Below are 26,981 nucleotides of genomic sequence, written 5' to 3' on the forward strand. Positions count from 1 at the left end.
CATTAGCAATGTATAATAATCGTGTGGAAAGAGTTAAAGTTACTTCACTTACCAAGTCTGCTCCAGCATTGAGTCTACATTCCATTCCTGCCTGTGTCTTTTAATATCTTTTTTTTTTAAAGCTTTTATTTATTTATTTGAGAGACAGAAAGCGACAGAGAGCACGAGTGGGGAGGAGAGGGAGAAGCAGGCTCCCCATGGACAGGGAGCTGGACTTGGGGGTTGATCCCAGGACTCTGGGATCATGACCTGAGTTGAATGTAGATGTTTAACCAACTGAACCATCCAGGCGCTCCTCTTTTTTCTTTTCTTTTTTTTTTTTTTTTTGAAGATTTTATTTATTTATTTGAGAGAGCACAAGCCTGAGTTGGGGGGGAGGGGAATAAGCGGACTCCCCCCTGAGCAGGGAGCCAGACAGGCAACTCAGTCCCCGGACCCTAAGATCATGACCTGAGCTGAAGGCAGACACTTAACTGACTGAGCCACCCAGGTACCCCATTTTGATAGCTTTATTAGATATGGCCTCATCAGTTTTAGACACTCCTTTTCACTTGGCTTCTTTTTTATATGAAATATTAGATCTCTTGTCCTCAGAAAAACAAGTTACACTCTTTGTTGTTGTTAAACTCTTTGTTTACTTTTTCTTCTGATATTTAGCCTTTCTCCTTTCATTCACAGCCAAGCTTCTTAAAAAAAAAAAAAAAAGGCTCTTTGTTTTTTCCAATTCCTATTTTCCAGTCTCTCCTCAACCTATTATAATCTAATTGTGCTCTAGCCACTACATTAAAACAGCTCTTAATAAGAATGTCAATGACTTCTCAATTGATAAATCAGAGGGACATTTTTGAAACCTTATCCACAGCCTGTGGTCTTCAACAATGTTGATGACTTCCTCTTGGAAATCACTCCTTCCTTCTGCCACATAACTCTCATGTAATTCTTGTTACCTGTCTGATATTCCTTCTCATTCTCTTCTATTCATATTATTTCTGGAGGATTCCATCTCTTCTCCATGGCTTCAGGTACCATTTATATGTGGATGACTTCAAATTTATATTTCCATTCCAGATGTCTTAACATATCTAACTGCCGCTGGACAACTTCACTTGGATGTGCTCTAAGCTACGCAAACTTGTCACTGCCCAGACTGAGCTATTTTCCTTTACTCATCTGCCTTCCTAATCTGCTTTGTCCTGTGTTCTCCATCTCAGTAATATCCCCCTCTTGTGTTGTTGAAGACAGAAGCCTGGGCATCATTCCTGAGTCCTCTCTTCTGCCCCCATTATCTAATGAGCCACCGAATCCTGAGGGTTCTGTCTCCTAAATATGTCAAATCTGGTCAGGTGTCTGTCCCCTCTGCCACAATTTCTAGTTCAGGCCACCACTACCTCTTATCTAGATTACTTCTTCAGATTCTCGGCTGGTTGTGTGCTCCAGGTTTCTTGCTTTTCCACTCACTGTCCATACTGTGGCCATAGTGATCTTTCAGAAATGAAAACCTGATCAAGCCACACCCTTGTTAAAATCTTAGAGTGGTTCCTTGAAGCTCTATTGGTAAAGACCAGTCTCTTTTACAACTCCAACTTCACTCTCCTTGCTTCAGCTACATTGGCCTTCTTTCATTCCTTGAATAGCTTTCATTTTGGAGTCTTTTGTGCAAATTGTTTTTTCTTTTTGAGAGACTACTTTCTCTGCCTCTCCCATCCTCACCCTTTCCTTTTGTCTGGTTTACTCCTGTTTATTCATAGATGAGGTCTCGACTCAGCTCAGCTTTTGGAAAGTCTGCCCTAACCTCCTGAGGTCTTGGTTAGGACTGTCCGTTCACTTTGTTCTTCCTCTTAATTGACTTCATCTTGTTTGTATCCCTCCAGTAGGTGATAATCTCCCTGAGGATATAGCCCTCTTTTATCTTGTTGGAGAAAGTTGTTTCTCCAATGCCTGGGATATAGTAAATACGTTCAACAAGTATTTGATGAATGGGAATGGATGATTGAGTAAATGAGTCTCCTTTGTGGATTCATTTTTTTTCACATGACTCTAATAGAGGTATTCCTTAATATCCTGCCTTCAGTCTGTCTTCTCTGTGGAAGCTCTCCGTATTCTACAAATCACTTGTTAATGATTCTCAGCTGCTTGTAATTTAGACCCCTTATTTGAGCTTTATATTTATATCAGCTGTTTACTGCAAGTATTTAAAGATATAAATGATTCATAAATGTACCTAAAGCTAACCTTGTCATTTCTCTCCTTTTCCCACCTTTTTGCTTCTCTATGTGGCTGTGATATTAACCTGTAATCTGTCATCAAAGCTAGATTTCTCTGAGCTCTTTTAGATACCTTTGTCTTTCTTACCCTCCCTCCAATGTGTAGGGATCAGTAATTCCAATCTGTTCAAGAAGCATTTATTAAATAATTTGTTTTGGACATGTATTAAATTTCGAATTGAAAGCTCTTAAGTTTTACAGGCTATAAAGTTAGAATATAAAAACAAAAATACAACACACTTTTCTTTTACATAAGATGATGAGACTAATAGCAGAGGACGAATTCATTCTGATTTTTCAAATCTCCTATGGTTCAAATTACTGTTGCTACATAACTACCCTAAAATTTGGCTGCTTAAAAATTAATGTGTTCATGGATTTGGTGGGTCAGGAATTCTCATAGAGTGTGGTAGGAATGATTGTTTGCTCCGTGATGTCAGTGGTTCAGTGCAAAGACTCAAAGGTTAGGTGTTGACGACTGTGGCCTCTATGATCTAGAGTGTTTATTACTCACATGTCTGGCACCTCGCCTAGCAGGACTCAAGGACCAGGATTGATGGGAGCATCTATAAGTGTCCTCTCCATATGGTTTGGGCTTCCTTGTACTATACAAGCCTTAGAGTAGTAGGGCTTAACTAATGGCCACTCAGAGCTCCAGAAGCATGTTTCAGTAAACAAGGTGGAATTGCATTGCCTTTTCTTAACTAGCTTTTTAAGTCATGTAGTGTGGCTTCAGCTGCTTCCTTTTAGTTATGGCAGTGTCAAAAACCCACCCAGATTTAAGGGGAGGAAACATAGATCCCAATATCTTGATGGTAGGCATATCAAGATGACATTATAAAAGAGCATGTGAAGTGGAAGATATAGTTTTGGCCATCTTTGGAAAATACAGTCTGTCATACCTTTACCTGTATGAAATGTTGCTGTAATAAACCACTGTACATTAAGGTATCGCCCAGCTATTGGAACCCTTCTCTGGCTTTACTCCCTTACCCTAATCTTTCACTCTAGTCTCTGAGGAGCTTATTGATCAGAGGACTACATGCTTGCTCCTAGTTATCATTATGGTTAGTTATTAATGAGAATTACATGGACTTTCCAGAGAAGGTGGAATATTAACAAATTCACAAAACTTACACTGAACCTTTGTAATGTATACTGGGAGAATACCTATGTGGCCTAGACCTTTGTATAAGTGGATGTGTACCTATGTATATTAGTAATAATTCAATTGAAAGTTCAGAGAAGTGGGGTAAAAGGATTGCTTTTCATTTAACAGAGAGTAAATATGTTTCTGCTGCTTCAAATCATAGGAGTGAGATGTTAACTGCTAGCATTTTATTGCACACGGTTACAATCTTTTTGGTTTTTGCAGATATGCAATATGATGAAGATGATGATGAAATCACCCCAGACTTGTGGCAAGAAGCATGCTGGATTGTAATCAGGTAACTTTTGAGACCAAACTTCATAAGCCTTAAAAGGCATAATAACCTTTAAAGGGATTTCCTGCTTATTCTGTTCTTGAAAATTAGATGTTTATATGAATAGGCTACATGAGAGCTGGTTTCTCTATTTACTTATATATTTAACTTGAACTTTTAAAGTCTTTCAGACTTAAGTAAAGTTACACAAAGAACTCATAAGTGTATTTCACTCAGTTACCCTAGATATTAACCTTACATATTTTCTTTGCCTTTTTTTCCCTTTCTCTGCATTTTTTTTTCCTGAGACATTTGAGAGTAAGTTGCAGACCTAAGAATATTCTTTTACATAATCATAAGTCATCAAAATCAGGAAATTGATATTAATACAATAATTTACAGATCTTACCCAAATTTTGACAGTTGTCCCACTAATGTTCATAGCAAAATACATTTTTTTCTGTTCCTGGATCCAGCCTGGGATTACATATTGCATTTAGTTTTCATGACTTATTTTTTTGTCTCCTATAATTTAGAACAGTCCCCCAGTCTTCCTCTTTTTTTTTTTTTTTTTTTTTTTTTTGACCTTGGCATTTTTGAAGAATACAAGCCAGTTGCTTTTTAGAATGCCCCTCAGTTTGGGTTTTTCTGATATTTCCTCATAATTAGATTCAAATGATTACTTTTGGCAGAAGTGATGTTCTCTCTGCAGTCTATCAGGAGGCACGTGATGTCCATTTTTTTCCATTACTGGTATTAATTTGATTTTTTGGTTTTCTTATTTTAAATGGATAAAGTTACATGAGGTTGTATTTCAGCCCAAATTCCCATCCAATTATAAGTGTAATTAAAATGTAACAAAACTCAGAAGCCTTACATGTAGGTAAGAAAAGTAACTTTTAAATATTGAAATAACATCTTGCTGTGTTAGGATATAAAATGCTGCAACTCTGTGTTCTTATCAAACTGACAATTGCTGTGTATTTAGTAACATGGTGATGTCTCTTTGAGCCCCTTCATCTCCAAGATGCACATCCTCTTGGTTGACAGTCTCTTCCTTTTCAAAGAACATATGCTTCCAACATTGTACCAGTTGTATTTGGAGTATAACTGAACCTTCTTGAACCTGGTTTTATTAAAAACATATTGAGATTTTGGGATGTAAGCGTGTATTTTTACTACTAAACATGGGCTATAAAAACTTTGTATTAAGACATTTGTATCTTCTATGATCTTTGAGTATTAAACACCAAGAGGCATCTTACTAGGAAAAAAATAACTAGGTAGATATTCTGTGGATATGTTTATATTCTACAATATCCAGGGAGAAAGAATATTTTGATCTTAAAAAAGAATTGTTTTCAGCATACGTAATTGCTTGTTCAAGGTAAACTATTGTGAATAGTCACCCCATTTAACATTTGTTACAAAATATTTGATTTTTATATTTTAATTGACTATAGGTACTTTGTCTATTGTGAGATGATGCTTTGCTTTTTCACTTTTTAACATCAAGTGATTTTTTTCCCAAGCGGTGTCACTGTGATGTTACTTAATATTACCAGGGACTTCAGTGAGATGACTTCTGGTAAAATAATCAAGATGGATGTAAATATGAGATATTTATATAGTTTAGGTATGTAGAGGACAACTTTTTTTTTTTTTTTTTATTAATGATTGATTTATTTTGGAGAGAGAGTGCGTGTGCGTGTGCCCACACGTGAGCAGGGGGAAGGGCAGAGGGAGAAGGACAGAAGCAGAGTCCTTGCTGAGCATGGAGCCCCACGTGGGGCTCCATCCCAAAACATTGAGATCATGACCTGAGCTGAAATCAAGAGTTGGACGCTTAACTGACAGCCACCAGGCGCCCCAGGGATAACATCCTAATGAAGCTGTGTTCTAATGATCTTGGGAAGTCTTCCTGGGGAATGAAACTTATCCATAGTTTTGTGAAGATTTTTTCATTGTTAATTGTCTATAAAAACCACTGTTACTTAAATTACAGACCGTGTCTTCTTCCATGTGTTTCTTATATATCAGTGGTGGACTCAAATGGTTGTGAGAAATTCCTTTCCTGTTAGCTTACAGTCTGTACTGAAGGAAATTGCCCTATCCATTCTTTAGGCTGTACCTTATACAGGGATGGTCGTGTGCTCTGTTCTCTGCCATAGGACCTAACTTCTAATATTGATGTCCACGATTGATTGAATCAGGGTGAGATCTTGACCCAAAGCAAGCCAATTAATTGGCCTGCTGGTGACCTGTGAAGGGACCTGGTGATGCCAAAATGGGAGACTGGTGATTAGTTGGGCTGTGCATATTGCCTCAGAAAACTGATGTGAGGATAAGGGAGTTGGTAGTGAAAGAGGAGCAAAAGCTAAGAAAGTGTCACAGGTACAAGATGCAGGGGTCACAAGGTGAAGGAATTGCGGCAGAGACATGGGGGTGTGCTCATGGGGCATTTCCTGAGGGCTGATGAGATAATCCAATTCTTATGGTTGTCATAGATCTCAGAGCACTTATGGTCTCACCAAAGCCCAGCTATACAACTGTTCCTGGGTGGAGGTGAGGAGTGAGATTGCTCTTGTACTTACATTTTCTTATGCCTTTATTATATATATATTCTTTTCCCTTCCCTCATGTGAACAAGTGTCTGTTCCTTGTAAACCGTATGTCTCTCTTTTAGAATCTTCAGTCTTCTTTAGGGCTTCATTATGTGATTTCTGTATCTGTTGGTAACTCTCATCTCTTACCCATACTTCATTTTTTATCATCAGTCATTTGCTGAGTATTTTCACTTGAATGACTTACTCTCATCTCACCTTTAACATATACAAGTTAGAACTAATCTTAAACCTAAAATTGAAGTTTTCATACCTTCTGTATTTTAGTCATGGGTATCATCATCTTTTCTCTTATTCAAATTAGAGTTCTTTTATTTTGACTATACATTTTCTTTAGTTTAAGATTTAGAGAGTGAGCGAGCACGGTAGGGAGGGGCAGAAGGAGAAAGAATTTTAAGCAGACTCCTCGCTGAGTGCAGAGCCCCATGTGGGGCTCGATCTCATCACCCTGAGATCATGACCTGAGCCTAAACCAAGAGTCAGACGCTTAACTAATTGTGCCACTCAAGTATCCACATTTTCTTTAGTTTGAGAAAATGTTTCAAAGGGGTTGGATGAAGGGTGCCTGGCTGGCTCAGTCAGAGGAGTGTGTAGCTCTTGATCTTGGGGTCATGAGTTTGATCCCCACATAGGCTGTAGAGATTACTTTAACCAAGCAAGCAAATAAATAGATAAAACTTAAAAAAAGAGGTTGGATAAAACTTATTTATAAATAAGGACATTTATATTAGCGCTTCCTTATAGTTCTTTTGTTGTGCTTTAATTATTTTACCCATAAGTCTTGTTTCCTGAAACTTAACAAGTTCTACAAAGAAAGTGTTCTTGGTCTCACCCTGTTTTTGGATAACTCATAGTATCTGTAATGATGGGCTTACAGTAGTTGCTATTTAATGATTGATTATTTGTTGGATTTAATTATAATGAGAATGAGGAAATATGCTAGAAAAATCACTGACTTGTAACTGGTTATAAACGCCAATATTTTCCCAGTTCCTATTTTGATGAGAAAGGCTTGGTCAGACAACAGCTGGATTCTTTTGATGAGTTTATTCAGATGTCTGTTCAAAGAATTGTGGAAGACGCTCCACCCATAGATCTACAAGCCGAAGCGCAGCATGCTAGTGGAGAAGTTGAAGAACCGGTAAGATGGTTACTCTAATAAAGTAGCATGTGAAAGGAAAATGGATTTGAAATTTCCGTCCTTCTCTCACCTGGCCTAAAGGTAGAAGAAAAGAAAGTAGGTGTTTTTAGCAGGGTACTTGGAGCATCTTTTATCACTTCCTAATTTATTCTTACTAATGAAGAGATGCATTTTTGCAGGTAATCCAAAACCCTAATCCTTATTGAGATAGTAGGGATTTAATAGTTGGGGAGAGGGAGCTTAGAAATATGATGAACTACTTGGAGAAGCAAGCCACAAATAGTCATATTGCTTCAGAAAGCCCCCTTTATGTTTTCTTTCACAGTAAGAAATCATAAAAGAAAATGTGTTTGAAGGACTTTCCCCCTTCTTATCTTTTGTAAGAAATACGTTATTATAACAATATAAGAGATAATAAAGTCACCCAAACATACCAGCTATTTTAGTTTTTTTAAGTTCCTCATAGTCTTTGTTCACACGTATGTATGTTCTTAGCATTGTTGAAATCATAGCGAGGGTATAATTTTATAATCTGGTTTTACATGAGTGATTGTAAAAAAGTATATAGTCCAGAGTGATAGCTGTCCTTAGTTTTTGAGGAGAAGAGAGATGGGGAAACTGAAAAACAAAGTGAGTCAGGGAGAGCCCCAGTTCAGTCTCTCTCTCTCTTTTTTTTTTTTTTCCTAGTAAGTTCAGTCCTTTTCTATAGCTAATCTCCTAAGAGCTGATTGTTCTCATTCTGGTTGGAGATGCTGCATAGACTTTTGCTGTTAAGAACAAATAATTGGCTCTTCTGGCGTTGTGCTGGAAAAAGGGGCTTTTTAAAAAAAATTTTTTATAGTTACGGCATTTTCTCTTCCTGGTATTCGCAAAACAAAAGAGATAACAGTGTAACAGACTCAAAGTGCCACCACTGTTAAGTACAGTTGAGGAAGAGATGTGAAGCTGGAGTATCAGAACTTGCTGGAAAAGATGGGAGGACTCTTAAGCTGACCATGAGGAGCAGGGTAGGACTTGTCTTACTGGAGAAAAGATACTTACGGGGTTCAGCAAGAAAATACTTGGTGTTATTTGGCTTGGGGGTGGAATGACCACAACAGTCAGTATATGAGTTTTGTCTTTATCTGTCTTTGATAGGTGTTAGTGGAAATTAAGATAGAACGAGATTGTCACAGGCTTTGGCTATCATTAGGAATTATTGAAAGATTGTCAAAGAATGTGCATAAAGCATTATTTTAGAAAGGTTACTTTGGAAATGGTTTTTAGTTGGGAGTGGGAAGAGGCTGGAGACAGATAAAAACCTTTGAATAGCCTAGGCTTAAGATAATAAGTGTTCTAGACTAGGGTGATGGTAAAAATAAGGAGTAGAGGGATGGCTTTCCTTTGGTGCATTATCACCACCAGTTCTCTTTGCCCTTTATCTCCTCCAGTTTGGGGAACTTAGGTGTTAATTACCATTAGTGGTCTATTTAGTCCCATTGTCTCTTTGAGATTTGGTTGAGAGAGAAACCCACTATCCGTTTACCTCTGGAAAGTTCTCATGGATCTTGTTTTATTGGGGAGCAAATAGATATTAATTGAAAACTTTTTTTTTGAGTGGGTGGAGCTATAGTTGGGGTTGGAAGTTGGAAGTTCTCAGTCCTTTATAGAGTAATTAGGATTTTTTTGTGTATTGAAGAGTTAGGTTAATTTTTTTGGTGTTCTGTTGAATAGGTTAGAGCATGATCCTAATTGTCTGAATTTATCTTTTCTGTTAACTTTGTACTTCTGACCTTAACCAAGGAGAGAGCATATAAAACTATATAGATTATTTATACAAATCCTTTAACTATTTGATATAAACACAGAGTATATGAGATGTGTGCATAGTCTTTATTTACTTGGGATGTTTCAAGACTGTCTTTTGCCTTAAGATAGCAATTAAGTATTCAACTTGACATCTATGGAATATGGATATTGGCTTTGGAGAGTCCCTGTATTAGTAAAGTGGGTTAATTTCAGCAGTTTCTAGAGCTGTTTCTAGTCAAAATGTTAATGTTGATTAAAATAGAATCATTAAAACTTTTATGGAAAAAAGTTATCTTTTTCATTTTTTTGGTTTCCTTTTAGCCAAGATATTTGCTGAAGTTTGAGCAGATTTACCTCTCCAAACCTACCCATTGGGAAAGAGATGGTGCTCCTTCACCAATGATGCCAAATGAGGCCAGATTAAGAAATCTCACGTAAGAATTTTTCCAGCAATTGATATTGAAATACAGTTCAGAAAATGTAATTTTAACCAGTTCAACTGAGAGTTGAGCAAACACCTTACTATTACTTAATTGTAATTTTACTTTTGTTTCTAAAGGTATTCTGCTCCACTTTATGTTGATATAACAAAAACAGTCATTAAAGAAGGTGAAGAACAACTTCAAACTCAACATCAGAAAACTTTTATAGGAAAAATTCCAATTATGTTGCGTTCAACTTATTGCCTCTTGAATGGCTTAACAGATCGTGATCTTTGTGAGTTAAATGAATGTCCCTTGGATCCTGGTGGATATTTCATTATTAATGGATCAGAAAAGGTATAATAAGCATTATTTAAAGAAATGACAATATCATAATTAAGATTTAAGTTGTGAAAGTTCAAATTAAAAAGTAAATTTGTACACAGAATAACCTGGAAGTGGTAGTTGAATTATTTAGGGGATGACAGCTAAACTTATGTAAACCAGAACTTTATTTAGCTCTATATGATAAACACTAGAAATTTCGTGGTGTTTAGGCTTATATGTTTTGTGAAGCATTTATGTAAAATGGAGTTTGTAAAGTTCAAGAATTGATGTTTCAGTGAGCCCATGTGGTCAAAGATGCAGATTTTACTCTTCTTTATACTTCAGAGACCTGTGAGTTTTATGGAATAACTTTTATTGTCCATATAGGTTCTGATTGCTCAAGAGAAAATGGCAACAAACACAGTCTATGTATTTGCCAAAAAGGATTCTAAATACGCCTACACAGGAGAGTGTAGATCATGTCTGGAGAATTCTTCCCGACCCACTAGTACTATTTGGGTTAGCATGTTGGCAAGAGGAGGACAGGTATGGACTGGAACATGATATTGTTTGGATTTGTTTCTTTTTGTCTAGTCTTATAATTTATCAGACTGCATTTTTAGTCAAAAAAGCTTTTCTGGAGTGTATTGTCAATGTTATACGTAGGTGTTATTTACTTAACAGCTAGTAGCAGATTACTCCAGTAGCAGCATTTATCATCTCAGTTTCTGTGACTCCAGAATCTGGGTGCAGCTTCGCTGGGTCCTCTGGTTGAGCATCTCTCACAAGGCTGCAGTCAAGGTGTTTGCCTGAGCTGCAGTCATCTTAAGGCTCAGCTCACATGGTCGTCTTCAGGATTCAGTTCTCTGTGGGCTGTTGAACTGAGAGACTCAGTTCTTTGCTGGCTTTTGGCTGGAACCCTCTCTCAGTTCTTGGACGTGTGGTTCTCCTCCACGGAGAAGCTGCTGACAACATGGCAGCTTGCTTCATCAGGGAGAGTATTCAGCAAGAGCCATAGAGGGAACAAGCATGATGGAAATCACAGTCTTTTATAACTTAATCTTAGAGGCAACATTCTGTCATTTTTACCATATTCTCTTTGTTAGATGTGAGCCAATATGTTCAGCCAATTCTCAAGGGGTGGCAATCGCACAAGGCAATAATAGTAGTAGGCGGGAGGGAGTCCTTGGGCACAATCTTAGAAGCTGCGTACCATAGGCAGGTTACTTGTAATAATGATACCTAGCCTTGGGATGCCTGGGTGGCTTAGTAGTGGCTTAGTTGGTTGAGCGTCCAACTCTTGATTTTGGCTCAGGTCATAATTTCAGGGTTGTGATATTGAGCCCTGTGTCAGGCTCTCTGCTCGTTGTGGTCTCTGTGCTCAGTGCGGAGTCTGCTGGAGATTTCTTCTCCCTCTCCCCTTCCCCACACTACTGAGCATGCTTGCTCGCTCGCTCTCTCGCTCTCTCAAAAATAAATTAAAAAATTTTTTTCAAAATTTTATTTATTTGACAGGGAGTGCACAAGCAGGGGGAGCTGCAGAGGGAGAAAGAGAAGCAGGCTCCCCACTGAGCAGGGAGTGGGACGTGGGGCTTGATCCAAGAACCTTGGGGTCATGACCTGAGCTGAAGGGAGACATTTAACCAACTGAGCCACCCAGGCACCCCAATGAATAAAATCTTTATTAAAAAAAAATAGGTAGCCTTTCTTGAATATTTGCTGTATGCCAGTTATGTTACTCAGATTGCTTGATTTTATCTTTACAACTATCTTTGAAAGTAGTTTTAATTTCAGGTATGGTTTTTATTATATTTTGTTTTGAATAAGTCATACATGCACATTAAAATAGTTCAAAAGTAGGAAAAAAGTGTACTATAAAAACTAGTCTTCCTTTGACCCTTCCTTTCCCCAGAGGCAGCTGCTTTTGATAACTTCTCATGAATCAGTTCAGAAATAGTCTTAATGCAAAAAATACAAATGGGAGCTTGTGATGCACACTGTTCGAACTTCGCTGTATCCTTTAAAAACATGTTTAGATGAGCACTTGATTATTTTGGAGCGGTTATATTCCATATGTAGATGTAGCATAATTTAACCTTTTCCCTTTCGATGGACATTTAGATTTCTAGTCTTGTGCCTTGCAAACAGTTCTGCAGAGCCTAAAACCACCTTTTTAAGTCTTATAAAAATGAAGAACTTCAAGATTAGAGAATTTTAACTACCTGAAGTTAAACACATATGTAGAATAGGTGTTTTAAAGAATTAAAATGTTTTTTACTTGTAAATAGAGGTAGAATGGGGCCTAAGTACAAGTGTTTGGAAAAGATCTCAGGTGTTGCTGATGTGCATTCTTTGTTGAGAAGCATTGGCCTGTATCATGGAGGGCAAAGAAATGGAAACAGTATATTAGATTATTGTGGCAGCTGTGGGCAAAATGAATGAATTAGAGGCAGAGAAAGGAAAATCATCTGGTGCACCTGACTGGCTCAGATGGTACATACAACCCTTGATCTCAGGGTTGTAGGTTTGAATCCCACGTTGGGTGTAGATTATTTAAAAATCAAATCTTAAAAAAATTCTGGATTTAGTGATGTTTGATATAGTATGAATCAATTAAGATTGTGGTTTCTGTCCTCAAGTTCTGGATAAAATAGAAAACTTCTAAGAATTGATTTTTAGAGGTAGTTCATTTTTTAGACAAGATTTCGTGGGGGTACGTGATGTGTGCATTATTTTCTTATGTTTTGCTTACTCTGAAAAAGATCTATGATGAGACAAATAATAGACTGAATGGAATAATTGACCTGTAAGTAGAAACGACCAAATGGCATTTGGAGGTATGAGGGCTGAGGGTACAGGAAAAAGAGCAAGATGAAGGTTTGGATATCGTTTATGAAGAGTGGTTAACCGAAAACTCGTAAGGTGGGATAAGGTGTCTAAGGACCGAGGCCTAAATAGGAGGCAATGACAGAAATTGTTAATAGAGGGACTATAGTAATGTAGGATTATGAGGCCAACAAAGGCCAGAGCTTAATATTAAAGAAAGAAATATAATTAAAACAGAGAAGCCAGTTGTTTGTATGAAAGTGTAGGTTAGTAACTTTTATGTCATTTTTGTATGTGGTACAATTAAAGAGAAATTGAAAAAAGTATACTTGTGTGAAAGAGGCTGTTTGTTAATTTTGAAATATTTTTCAAACGAGATACCATAGAGACCAGCTCTGAGTTAATATTATTTTTCATTTGTTGCTTAGCTTTTTTCCCACATTTGTCCACATATATATATTTTTTACCCCTGATGTCTTTCTTCGGAGAGTTTTGTATGGCCTGTTTTGTTTTTTTGTGTGGTTTTTGTGGGGTTTTTTCGGCCAGGGGAGAGGGTGCAGGATCTGTGTTCATTCTTTTGTAGCCAGATGTCAATTGCAAATATGGTATTGGGTAATTCTAAGAGAATCTTGGCAGGCAGATAGCAGATAGAAGCTCTCTCATGCCTAAATGATCAGCCTGTTCATAAAATTAGTAAACCTCTTCCAGTGGTTTTGAAAGGCAGCCATAGGATGTTCCTTAAAGTATGAAGTTATACTTCCCTTGAAATACATACAATGAACATGTATATGAAACGATTCTCATGATGTTTGTATGTGGCTGTGATCTCTTTGTACTGATATTCTAATGATGTTTTATTTTTCTAGGGTGCAAAGAAGAGTGCTATTGGTCAGCGCATTGTGGCAACCCTACCGTATATCAAGCAGGAAGTTCCCATCATCATTGTGTTCAGAGCATTAGGTTTTGTGTCTGACAGAGATATTTTAGAGCATATTATTTATGATTTTGAAGATCCAGAGATGATGGAAATGGTAATGTGAGAGAAAAATGTATTTGCAGTGTTTTGCAAGAGGTTTAAAGTTACTGTTGCTAATCTTAAAACATAGTAGAAAGATGTTCTGAAGAGTAATTTAGCTGTCACAAATCCCATGACATTTACTGTGTAGTGAAAGCCTTCAGCCTTGCTTCAGCTTCTTTCTTGACAATTCTGTGTAAAATAGACATAAAAGCTAGAGGCAGCCAGAGTTCACTGACAGTAGCGAGAAGAAACCGTAGTAAGGAAAATCATAAAAGCATACCAGTCTGGTGCAATTTAGTAAAAAAGGAAAATGAATAGTTGATACCTTCTTTTTTACTTTGAGATAGTTTCAAACTTATAGAAAAGTTGCAAAGAACTCTTGTATACTCTTCACCCAGATTCACTGGTTGTTACCTCTGCTACATTTGATTTAGCATTTTCTCTATATACACACATTATTTTTTTCTAGACCATTGGAGAGTAAGTTTCAGGCATTGTGCCTTTTACTCGAGTACTAAATACTTCAGTGTGTATTTCCTAAGAACCAAGACATTCATTACATATTCATAATACAGTTAGCAAAATCTGAACCTTTTACTTAGCTTAAATACTATTAAGCCATATATCTTATTTAGGTTTTTGCCAGTTGTCTTGATTATGTCTTTAATGGTATTTTTTTTTTTTCAGAATCCAATCCAGGATCATGTATTGCATGTCATTTTTATGTCTCTTTAGATTCTTTAAATCTCTTGTTGTCTTTTTCCTCAATGTTTCACAACATTGAAGTTTTGGGAGAGGATAGACCAGTTACTTTGCAGAATTTCCCTCGATTTGGACTTTTCTGGTATTTCTTCATGATTAGATTCACTTTATCCCTTTTTTGGCAGGAAAAATATAGAAGCAATATTGTCTGCTTCCCAGGGCATTGCATCAGGAGTCATGTGATGGAATCTTGTCCCATTATTTGTAATATTAACTCTACAGTGGTCTCCTAGGTTCCTCTACTATAAAGTTAACTATTTTTGTGGGAAGATTCTTTGAGTCTAAGTAAATATCCATTTCCTTGTCAGTCCTTTTCATTAATTATCTTTGTCTCCATAGTAGTTGATAGTCTTAAAGTTGTCCTGAATTGTCCAGAGTCTATAAGACTGCAGAGAAATAAGGTGAAATGGAGGCTAAACATTGGTTGCAAAGTGAGGTAGCAGAGTGAGTACATGTTATTAGAGCATCGACTCAGTTCCATGAGAAAAATGGATTCTGGTTAGATTTTGCTTTAACCTTTTAACAGTGGTCATATGTTTTTTTTTGTTTGTTTTCTTTAAATACTTAAATATAGTAATTCTTTAAATATTTGAAAGAAAATATATGTTATCTTTTATCCAAAAGGCATCCCAAATGATTCAAACTGGATTTGGACCATATTCAAACTGGAATTTTCTTAGTAAAGTCAAAGAGCTGATTTGCTTTATGTATCTTATTTTTTTTTGAAAATTACTGCTTGTTCCTTAGCTCTTATGAAGCTTAGGCCAGTTTTTACGGTCTGTGAGTCAAGCATTCACTTTGCAAAAGTGCTTTAATTTTTTCTTCTGAAAATAACAATTATCATTATCCCTTTTTCCAGATCCATATTAACCTTAACAAAACAGTTTCATAACAACCTTGACAATTTAAAAAGACCACTTCCATTTACCATACTGTGGCCTCACTTTGACTGGTTTATGTTACCTTTTTCTGATCTTTGGTTCCATGATTGGAATTTGGATGTTTAAACTTGAGGATCAGTGATAAATAGACCTAGGAAGCCAAAGGCAAGAAAGGCATTTCAGTATACGTGATAGGATTAAAATGTATTTACAGGGGCCAAAGTTATTCAGCGGTACCCCTCATTCGTCATGCTTGTTGTGTAAAATTGGAATTTTAGAATGTTAGAACTAGAGTGAAACTTAGAGATTATCATATCTGACCACTTTGTAGACAAGGAAACTGATTACATGACTGCTCAGGGGCCACGGCTACTTAGAGGCAGGTATGAAATGTAGGTCCCTATAACAATGTGCCTTTCTCCTACAAAAAATGGAGTGGTTTTATTTATAGGTTAAAAAACCTCTTAAACCAAGGCTAAAACCAGTCTGGCGCATTTATTCATTTGTAGTTTAGTAAATTTTAATTTGACTATTAAACTTTCCTAAATTGGTGTACGATATTTAGAAGGAATTTTTGTTTTGCCATTATTTATTAAAATGTAAAAACCAAAAACTACTTTTTTTATGATGGAATTATTTGTATTTTTTTTAGGAAATATAATTGCCTGTGTTGATGAGTGGATTTTGTCAGAGATCTGATCTCTAGATCTTAAAGTGTATTCAAGTTCTAAGATTTTATGGTCCCTTGGTTTAAAAAAATTTGCATATTCTGTTAGGTACATAGGGATATTTAACATGTTATAGAGTTACATTTGACTTATTTTAAGTTGAAAGTATGAATTTGAAATAACTTTCATTTGAATTATCTGATAGGTGAAACCTTCTCTCGATGAAGCTTTTGTCATCCAGGAACAGAATGTTGCACTAAATTTCATTGGCTCAAGAGGGGCAAAGCCTGGTGTCACTAAAGAGAAAAGAATTAAATATGCAAAAGAAGTCTTACAAAAAGAAATGCTCCCTCATGTTGGTGTCAGCGACTTTTGTGAGACCAAAAAAGCTTATTTCTTGGGGTATGTTAAATATTGTTTTAAGATTTTTGATAAGATACTGTCGAGATACGGTTTTTCTTAAAGTTAAAAATGTCAGAAATGTGTTTTTAACATGAGTTTTTTAAAAAGCCAAAAGCCGTGTTTTGTTTTTCACTTTTCTTTTTTTTATTTTTAAGGTACATGGTTCATAGGTTACTTCTAGCAGCCTTGGGTAGAAGAGAATTAGATGACAGGGATCACTATGGAAACAAAAGGTTGGATCTTGCTGGGCCACTGCTTGCATTCTTATTTAGAGGGTAAGGAATGATAGAATGATATTGTTAAAAGTAGAAAGGTTTCACTTTAGATTGATTATGCACTAATGGAGTTACTAAACTGTCTTGGCATCCGTATTGGGTACATACGAAGTAAGCTACATTCTCTTTGCCACTTGTCCAGATTTTGTTCTGCTTCATTTCTGAGAATTTCAAATTTGTGAGGACAGTTTATTATTTACATTTTCTTTATTCCTCTGGTAGCTTTATAAGGCATTTGCCTTGATTTTTTAAGTACTGATGATATTGGAATTTTTAGTTCTGCTTTTTGCATTTTATAAAAAACACAAAAGCTGGAGGGAAATCTATCAGAATATTAGCAGTATTGGTGTAATGTGAGTTGTATTTTCTTCATATGTTTTTATGTTTTCCATATTTCCTGTAATGAACATAATAACACTTTTATAATTAGAAAAGTTATTTTTAAAAACAAAATATGTAGACAATTTAATAAAAAAAAAGATTATAGCAATGTTTCTACATACGGTTTTTTTTTTTTTTTTTTGTAAAGCATTTGTTTGAGAGGGAGAGAGAGAGTGCATGTGCACATGCACGAGCAGGGGGTTGGGGAGGAGAAGGGGCAGAGGGAGAGGGAGAAGCAGGCTCCTTGCTGAACAGGTAGCCCGATGTGGGGCTTGATCTCAGGACCCTGAGATCATGACCTGAGCTGAAGGCAGACAGTTAACCGACTGAGTCATCCAGGCACCCCTACATATTCTGTTATTTAGTGTGTTGTAGATTCGTGTTTTTCAGCCTTTTGTTTTCACACCACGAAGGAGCCTCTTTTGACATTTTTCTCCTAGTTGCTCCCCTCATGTGTAAAGTTTATGTACTGTAAGTACATCAGTGCTTTTTACATAAAGAGAGTAATAACACTACCCTTCCTCTACTCCAACTATTTTCCTTCCCATTGTGGGCGATACTGTCCATATTGAGAATGCATGCATGTCGACCTTTACATATTTAAAATGATTTCATTTTATTTGGCAGTATGTTTAAGAATTTGCTTAAAGAAGTACGGATCTATGCACAGAAGTTTATTGATCGAGGAAAGGATTTTAACTTGGAGTTGGCAATTAAAACAAGGATTATATCTGATGGTCTAAAATATTCTTTAGCTACGGGAAACTGGGGTGACCAAAAGAAAGCTCATCAAGCCAGAGCTGGAGTATCTCAGGTAGGACATCGACTGACTGCAGGTTTGATAGGAGAATGTGTGACTATTGGATCCTTTCAATGAATATAAATTATTTTGCTTTTTTTCCCTCAGGTGTAGTAGCACTGGGGGATTTTGAATTATGAGAATGAAATTTTTCTTAAATTAGCTGTTAGCATTACTTAGGAGAGATTAAGGTTTTGGCTTGCAGCAGGATAGTTAATGAATTAGTGTAGCTACTTGGGAGGTGAGATGGTCCATGTTAGTGAAATTTTTGTTTGTAGAACTCCATGTTAGATGCTGACCCAGAGAATAAATGGGTATTCCCTTCCTTTGATGGAAAGTACAGTACAGTGTTGATCTGTGAACAAGGTGGGGGTTAGGGGCATTAACTCTTATGGAACTAATATCCTGGTGGTTGGAGGCGATCATAAAAAAGCATTTATGTGGAATGTTAGAACTGTACGTCACATATTTGCCATCCCTGCTATAAGGAGCACTTAAGTTATGGGATGAATGATATTATTCAGGGGAAGGATGGAGAAAGCGTTAGGGAGAGTTTGACAGTTGGTTATAGGTAAAAATGTAGTATTTGCCTCATTCTAGTATTTGCCAAAAATGTGATAGTATAACAGAAATGCCCAACCTTTAAAGATTTACTATTGTTTTCTAGGTATTAAACCGCCTGACTTTTGCATCTACTCTTTCTCACCTACGTCGTTTAAATTCACCTATTGGTAGAGATGGCAAGCTAGCAAAACCAAGACAGTTGCATAATACATTGTGGGGAATGGTGTGTCCTGCTGAGACCCCAGAGGTAATACATTAGAATTTACATTCAGGACAAAAAGTCTACCAATAATTATGTAGGGTATGTAATTATTTGTAGGGGTTAGTATTTAATTATGCTGTGTGGTTTTGGAACTAATGTTTATTTATGATTTTGTTTTTAGAAAGTAAGAGTAAATCCTGAAATCATATTGAAGGAAAAACGTTATGGAAAAGAATTTTGATAGGCATGTTAAATCAGTATGATTTATTTATTTTTGTTTATACATAGGGCCATGCTGTAGGACTTGTGAAGAATTTAGCCCTGATGGCTTATATTTCAGTTGGATCTCAACCTTCTCCAATTCTGGAATTTTTAGAAGAATGGAGTATGGAAAATTTAGAAGAAATTTCTCCTGCAGCTATTGCTGAGTGTGTATAGATGTGATTTCTCTCTTTTTTATTTTTTTCTTAAGATTTTATTTATTTGTTTAACAGAGGAAGTGAGAGAGCACAAGCATGGGGAGCAGTAGAGAGAGAGGACGAAGCAGGCTCTGCAGGGAACCCGCTTTGGGCTTGATCCCAGGACCCTGGGATCATGACCTGAGCCGAAGTCAGACACTTAACCAACTGAGCCAGTGGGGCGCCCAAATGTGATTCCTTTTTTTGAAACTCTTGTTTATCTTTGGCTGTTGCTTAGTATAGAGTTACTAACTGCAAAATGCTTTTGATTTCACATTTTAGTGCAACCAAGATTTTTGTTAATGGCTGCTGGGTTGGAATACATAAAGATCCTGAACAACTTATGAACACCCTAAGGAAATTGCGGCGTCAGATGGACATCATTGTGTCTGAAGTGAGTCTTTAATTAAGACTGCATGATCCTGTGGGATTTCTAAACAAGGCATGAGACTAGTGACAATTTTCTTTGCGTTGGCATGTTTAACTGCTTTTCCTTGTAGAGTACCTTGTCAGAAGTCTAGGTGATGTTTTGAGCTAAGTTTAATTCTAAGGTATTGCTTGCTTTAATGCTTTAGGTATATGCTTCCAAAAATTTGACATGTAATTTAAATTATATTTTAGAACTCAAATTATATTTTAAAGTGAAAGGAATTCTTTTGAGGATGTTTTTGTGAAGCTGACAATAATGCTTTTGAAAAGAGAATAATAATCTCCGATTTTTCCTGTTGTCTGAATCCAGAGATTCATTCCTTTTTTTTTTTTTTTAAGATTTTATGTATTTATTTGGGAGAGAGAGAGAGAGCACGCGCACAAGTTGGGGTGGAGGGGCAGAGAGAGAGGAGAAACAGACTCCCTGCTAAGCAGGGAGCTTGTCTCAGCACTGAGTCCTAGGACCCTGGGATCATGACCTGAGCTGAAATCAAGAGTTGGATGCTCAACTGACTGAGCCACCCGGGTGCCCAGAGATTCATTCTTAAAATGTGATACACCTCTAAAGATTCTTATATTTAGGTGAATATTGAAATGCTTTGGGATTAGGATAGTTTTTTTTTTTTTTTTAAACATTAATATATATTATATGGGCTTTATTACTACCCTGAATAGGACTTTTGCTTTTAGTGTACTGTATTAAGGGACATGGCTTGGTCCTTTGATTCCCCTGAATCTGTACTGTGGGTTCTAAGTGAAAGTGGGTTTGGAGAGAGACTGTAACATTTAAGCCAGTTGCTGATCTCTTTTCTACGTAGCTGAGCAGGGAAGAGAGTTTGGTTGCCCCAGGCTTTCCTCTAGCAGGCAGACCCTTGGTTTTGAACCAGGAGTATTCACAGCTTGAAGGCAGCAACAGCATGCTTCACTTAAGAGCAGGCAGGACTAAGAGAAAGCCTAAGAACCAAAACTGGCTGTATTTTTTATGATTGAGAACTTTGGTAATACCCTGTTTTTCTGCTAAGAGCCGTCTTCAGCTTTTCTATGTTTTCTAGGGTAAAATTAAATTCTTCATGCTGCTTTAGGCCTCTTTACCTTTCCATGGGCCCATTCCCTTAACCTGGAATGTTTGTGCTCCCTGTCCCCCATTCCTTCTCAGAAATGAGCAGTAGGGAAAAGGGTTCTTACTACTTTTTTTTCAGGTAAATCTCACTTACTCTGCAAAACTTATATTAACTCTTATGTCCTTCAGGATACCTTACCTGAACACCTCCCCTCCTGCTGGTTTGATTAGATCACAACTTGGCAAAGATTTTCTGGAAAGGGCCGGATACTTTATTAGGCTTTGTTTACCATATACGTTTGTTGTGTATTCACCTCTGCTGTTGTAGTGAAAAGCAGCCATAGGCAGCACATAAACCAATAAAACAATTTATTTACAAAAATAGATGGCAAGCGAGGGTAGATTTGGCCCGTGGGCTCTTCTGTGACCCCCTGATTTAGATCTCTATGGCTGTATATAGTGTATTTTACTTAAATGTTTTTGACAGAATGCTTGTCCCAGATAGTACTTATTGACTTACTTGCCTTCCTCACTCACCACACTATTAACTCTCTAGGGGTAGGGAACATGTATTAATATGACTTGGTGTTTTCATCTGTGAGCATGGCAACTGACATATAGTGGACGTTAAGTGTTTATTGAACATATAAACTAACCCTGTGTCCTTGGACTAGGCACTTTAATCTCCTGTTAGAGAGTGATCTTGGGAGCCTCTAAGTAAGTGGGAGAATTGTGTATATTTTCCTGAAGGAGTCTGGCGCTTTTTCTTTTCTTTCATATTTTCTAACTACCAGAGGTCCTCATTTACCCATTTCTGACTTTAGCCTTCTGTTGGACCTGTTACAGTAGTCCTCTCTGGACCTACTGAAGTATACCTGTTTCCTTTGGGGCTTTGAGGAGACCCAGCTCACAATTTATGTTGTCCTGTTAAGACAATAAAACTGTATCTTATTAGGAATTCTCTAAGAATTCAAGGCAATGCATTTGAAAGCAACATCTTTTCTAGGAATTGACAGTGCCACTGATGGTGTTTCTGTTCAAAGACATAGTGTTTCTCCTCAGATTGTTTTTTAAGGACAGGAAGTGGGCTAAAGGTATAGAACATTTTCTATAGAATGGCTTTTGACTTTTTAGTTTTGGAGATCTTGTTTTTGATCAAGCTTTTATGATTTACTTTTGTTTTTAAACCCAGTAATCCAATCTTTTCCTTTCTTAAATAAACCAATCTTTAATCTTTAATAAAAGTATCAAGGTGTGATTTTACTATCTTAAAGCACTTCTGTTGGAGAAATACCAATCTATGTTTCCATTTCCCAACTCATTGTCAGTTCATTTCTATAGTTGACCTCCAAGATTATATATTAGATCTAGGTAATTCATTGGAAATTCTTAATTTGTTTCCTTTTTGACTTATTTCTTTGTAAATAGGTACTTCAAATTCTACAGTAATGCTTTTAGTAATTACTATGTTTTTTATTGTAAATTTCCGCCCCATTTTTTTTTTTTAAAGATTTTATTTATTTATTCGACAGAGATAAAGACAGCCAGCGAGAGAGGAAACACAAGCAGGGGGAGTGGGAGAGGAAGAAGCAGGCTCATAGCGGAAGAGCCTGATGTGGGGCTCGATCCCATAATGCCATGATCACGCCCTGAACCGAAGGCAGAATCTTAACCGCTGTGCCACCCAGGTGCCCCTCCCCTCCATTTTTTTTTAAGTGAGCTCTACACCCCACGTGGGGCTAGAACTCGTGACCCCGAGATCAAGAGCTGCATGCTCTTCCAACTGAACCAGACAGGTGCCCCTGCCCCACATGTTTTTCTTTATGTTTTCTGGGAATATATTTTGTAGTTCTGCCCAGCAGAAATACCACCTGAGCTACATATGTAATATAAATTTTTCTAGTAGCCATGTTAAAAAAAATCAGAAACATGAAAGTAATTTTAATGATATATTTGACCTGATATATCCAAAATATTGCAGTTTCAACATCTAATCTATATAAAGGATTATTTATGAGAAATTTTACATTCTTTATTTTTGTGTGGTACTTTTTTATTATTATTATAGTTGATACTCAGTATTACATTAGTTTCAGATGTATAATGATTTGACAACTCTATACATTATGCTGTGCTCACCACAAATGTAGCTACCATCTGTCACCATACACGCTACTATAATACCATTGACTATATGCCCTGCACTGTACCATTTATCCCTTTGACTTATTCATTCCATGACTGGAAGCCTGTACCTCCTACTTCCCTTTACCCTTTTCTGCCCATCCCCCACCTCCCTCCTCTCGGGCAACCACCAGTTCTCTGTATTTATGGGTCTGTTTCTGTTTTGTTTATGTGGTACTGCTTTTGAAATCTACTTTGTAGTTTGTACCTGTTAATACTCTGCAGCCTCTATATCAGTTCAGAATGAATGGCCACATTTCAAGTGCTTAATAGTGACATGTGGCTAGTGACTGCTCTTTTGGACAGGTAGACTATAAGCCATTTGTTTGATAGGTAAGTGTTGGAAGTTGGGCTTATTACTGAGTAAATATGATCAATGCAAAGCAATATAGGGTTAGTTACTGAAAGGTTGCAAAGAAAAGTCTATGTAATTATCAAAGAGGCAAAATAAGGTGTTATATACTAGTGTTTGTGATGCCAAGAATATATTTTCTTCATTTTATCTTGCATGACATTATTGCCAGATATTAATCAGCTTTATAATTATCAAGGTTAAATATTTGTTCTTTACAAAATTTAAAATTATACCTAGGTTTTTAGTATATTGAACAATGATAAACTAAGATTTGTCCATTTTATTTGATAATTGTTTGCTCTAGAAATTTATTAGGAATTTTATTGTATTTTTAGCTAAATCTTGATAGAAAATAAACATTCATGAGACTGTTTTGTCTTTTTACTTACAGGTTTCTATGATTAGAGATATTCGAGAAAGGGAGATTCGGATCTATACAGATGCAGGCCGTATTTGTAGGCCACTTCTGATTGTAGAAAAACAAAAACTACTTTTGAAGAAGAGACATATTGATCAGTTGAAAGAGAGAGAATATAACAACTACAGGTAAGAACATGCAGTGGAAAAAATTGAGATATAATTCACGTACCATAGAATTAACCATTTTAAAATATTACAGTTCAGTGTTTTTTAGTATATTCATAAGATTGTGCATCTGTCACCACTGCCTAATTCCAGAACATTTTCATTACCTCCAAAAAGAAACTATTAGCAGTCACATTTGTTTTTCTTAATTTTTGTCATCAAGTAAGGGACTTGTAGGGTTTTAAGAATAAAAATCTTTGTGACCTGTTTAAGTCTAATAGTAAGAAATAATATAATATAAATTATGTATATGTAACCTGTAATATGGATAATATAATAGTAAATAAAAAATTTAACAAAAAGATGAACATGCTTTAAAACTTAATACTTGAATGTATATTTTTTATTGTAAAAAATTTCAAACATATATAATAAAAAAATACATAAAATCCCCCAATTCATGTTTCTCTTAAAAAAAAGTAAGTAACCCATATGCGTATATCCACAAGTAATTCAGTTTATTTTATTTATTTATTTAAAAGTATTTTAATTAATCTCTATACCAGTGTGGAGCTCGAACTCACACTCCCAAGATCAAGAGTTGCATGCTGCACTGACAGGGCCAGTCAGTCACCCCCAAATAGTTCCCTTTAGGACAAAGCAAGACAAACTAATAATAATATTTACAGGACCACACTTCATGTGTATTGTTTAGTAACTTTTTTTCCCCACTATTAATAATAATATACTTATTTTGGAACTCTTTCTGTATCTGTACATGTAAATATAGGGATATTCTTTGTTAAGTAGTAAGCTTGGTTAAAATACTTCAGTAAATAAGGAAATAAAGTGAATTCTTTTTTTAGTTGGCAGGATCTTGTGGCCAGTGGGGTAGTAGAATATATTGATACTTTGGAAGAAGAAACAGTGATGCTTGCAATGACTCCAGATGATTTACAGGAGAAAGAAGTAGCTTATTGTTCCACATACACACACTGCGAGATTCATCCCTCAATGATTCTTGGTGTCTGTGCATCTATTATTCCCTTTCCTGATCATAACCAGGTTGGTAGCAGTTTTTAACTTCTGGTTTGTGAGGAATTAGGGGAAGTGGAAAAATTTAGATTAATCTGTAGTTTTTTTCCTAAAGAAAAGAGTGCTGATAAAAGGATTATGAACTCCTACGAAATCTGCATTTAATATACTTATTTTTTGTTTCACTGTTAGGAGCCATAGTTGATTATTCCAAATGGTTATCACTTACCTTTCAGAAAAAAGCATAACCTTTTCCAGTCATATTCCTGATTAACGTAGTACCCTGTGGAGTTTGTTCCTTTAGAAGTAATTAAATTTTCATTGATTCTGCTTTTCATTTCTACCTTTAGTCCCCTAGAAACACATATCAGTCTGCTATGGGTAAGCAGGCTATGGGAGTTTATATCACCAACTTCCATGTTCGTATGGATACACTGGCCCATGTTCTGTATTATCCTCAAAAACCACTTGTGACCACACGGTCTATGGAATATCTACGATTTAGAGAGCTGCCAGCAGGTACGTTCAGTTTTGCTCTTCAGTTTTTAGGATCCTGTCATGCTTAAGGCACTTTTCTGGGTGCTTGGGAGGGTTAGTAAAATACAGTATCTCTTCTCTCAGAATTTATAATGTGGGAAACAACACAAATAATAAAAAGATAGATATGTGGAAGGTTATCATAAGCTACAGGAAGTGATTGATTCCTGTTGGAAATCTAGAGCCAGTTTCACAGGGGAGGTGGTAATTTTAGGTTAGTGTAAAGTTGATTAAAGGGTATTTGAGTTTGAGAGATGGGTTGAGGAAGGGCTTAGATGCATGAATGTATGAGATACGGGAATTATAGTAGTCACGGGACTTTAGTTTGACTGGAGTGTAAGTACACGAGTCTCTTGTAGTGTGGAGAGAGCAGGTTGAATTTTGAGAATGAAGACCCATCCAGCCTTTTGGAGCAAGGAAGTACTGCAATTAGAAATTTATTTTAAGAATATCATCCTGGAGTTGATTCAGATTACAGTCAGGTATGGTAATAGAAAGAGATAACTTAGAGGTTTTTGCAGTAGTCTAAGTAAGAATTGCTAAGGTCCTTAAGAAATAAAGAGTAGGGGATGAATGCCTGTTGGAATACTGTTGATGCAACTTGATTAATTGGGTGTGAAGTGATGAAGGGAGAGAGGATAGGAATTGAAAATATTGTTGGTGTTCGTGGCTTGGGTGATCAAGAAGAGAGGGGGGTACTCTTAATAAGATTGGGAGCACATTAGAAGGAAGATGTTTTAGAGGTAAGATAATAAATTCCATTTTCAGTGTGTTGATTTTGAATTGCTGCCATAACTAAGTAAAGATTTTTTTTAAGATTATTAGAGAGCAAGAGCATGCACACATGAGCCAGGAGGGAGGGACAGAAGCAGAGAGAGAGGAAGAAGCAGAGTCCTGGTTGAGCAGGGGTGGGGCTGGATCCCAGGACCCTGAAATCATGACCTGAGCTGAAGGCAAACGCTTAACTGACTGAGCCATCCAGGCGCCCCAGAAAAGATTTGCTTTTTCGTTCTTTCTTTTCTTTTCCTTCTTTTCTTTCTTTCTTTTTTTTTTTTTTTTTTTAAGATTTTATTTGTCTGAGAGAAAATGAGCAGGGAGAGGAGTAGAAGGAAAGGGAGAAGCAGACTCCCTGCTGAGCAGGGAGCCCAATGCAGGGCTCGATCTCAGGACCCTGGGATCATGACCTAAGCCGAAGGCAGATGCTTAACCCACTGAGCCACCGAGATGCCCCCAGTAAAGATTTTCTAATAGTCGTAAATGTGGTTTGGAAAAAGGTCAGATCTAGAGCTGGGAAGTTTTTGATATATTAGTGATAGGTATAAAATACCATGAAATTGCTGAGGGAAATTCAAAGTGAGAATAAAGCCAGAGACAGAACTTTAGGTACCAAGAATAGAAATGAGAAGAGATTAGAGATGATGAGGAGAATCAGGAATTTGCAGGAGGAGATTCTTAAGGAGACCGGACAACAGGTAAAATGGTGCAGAGAAGTGTAAAGGGTAGGGAAGCGTTGAATGTTAAAGGAGGCAGCATAGTTCTTTGGCATAACTGTTTTCTTACCTTACTATGAATAGGATTTTGGCTTTAACTGTGGGTAATGTTATTTACTTAGTAGAATTTGCTTTATAAA

The 26,981-nt window shown here is 36.6% G+C and overlaps 1 protein-coding gene across 2 annotated transcripts in view; it reads left to right on the plus strand.

Moving 5' to 3' along the window:
- POLR2B (RNA polymerase II subunit B) overlaps nt 1-26,981 on the plus strand; it is a 49,480-nt gene that overhangs the window by 2,767 nt on the left and 19,732 nt on the right. For both annotated transcript variants that reach the window (XM_026508962.3, XM_057309799.1), the window contains exons 3-17: nt 3,640-3,712; nt 7,303-7,453; nt 9,563-9,675; nt 9,801-10,020; nt 10,378-10,536; nt 13,683-13,847; nt 16,351-16,547; nt 16,703-16,822; nt 17,831-18,017; nt 18,670-18,813; nt 19,057-19,196; nt 19,509-19,620; nt 23,646-23,800; nt 24,646-24,844; nt 25,165-25,333. In XM_026508962.3, the coding sequence (XP_026364747.1) occupies nt 3,640-3,712; nt 7,303-7,453; nt 9,563-9,675; nt 9,801-10,020; nt 10,378-10,536; nt 13,683-13,847; nt 16,351-16,547; nt 16,703-16,822; nt 17,831-18,017; nt 18,670-18,813; nt 19,057-19,196; nt 19,509-19,620; nt 23,646-23,800; nt 24,646-24,844; nt 25,165-25,333 (2,304 nt within the window). The remainder of the gene's footprint in view (nt 1-3,639; nt 3,713-7,302; nt 7,454-9,562; nt 9,676-9,800; nt 10,021-10,377; nt 10,537-13,682; nt 13,848-16,350; nt 16,548-16,702; nt 16,823-17,830; nt 18,018-18,669; nt 18,814-19,056; nt 19,197-19,508; nt 19,621-23,645; nt 23,801-24,645; nt 24,845-25,164; nt 25,334-26,981) is intronic.

Source organism: Ursus arctos, unplaced genomic scaffold (genome assembly GCF_023065955.2).
Source record: "Ursus arctos isolate Adak ecotype North America unplaced genomic scaffold, UrsArc2.0 scaffold_9, whole genome shotgun sequence".
Classification (NCBI taxonomy): Eukaryota; Metazoa; Chordata; class Mammalia; order Carnivora; family Ursidae; genus Ursus; species Ursus arctos.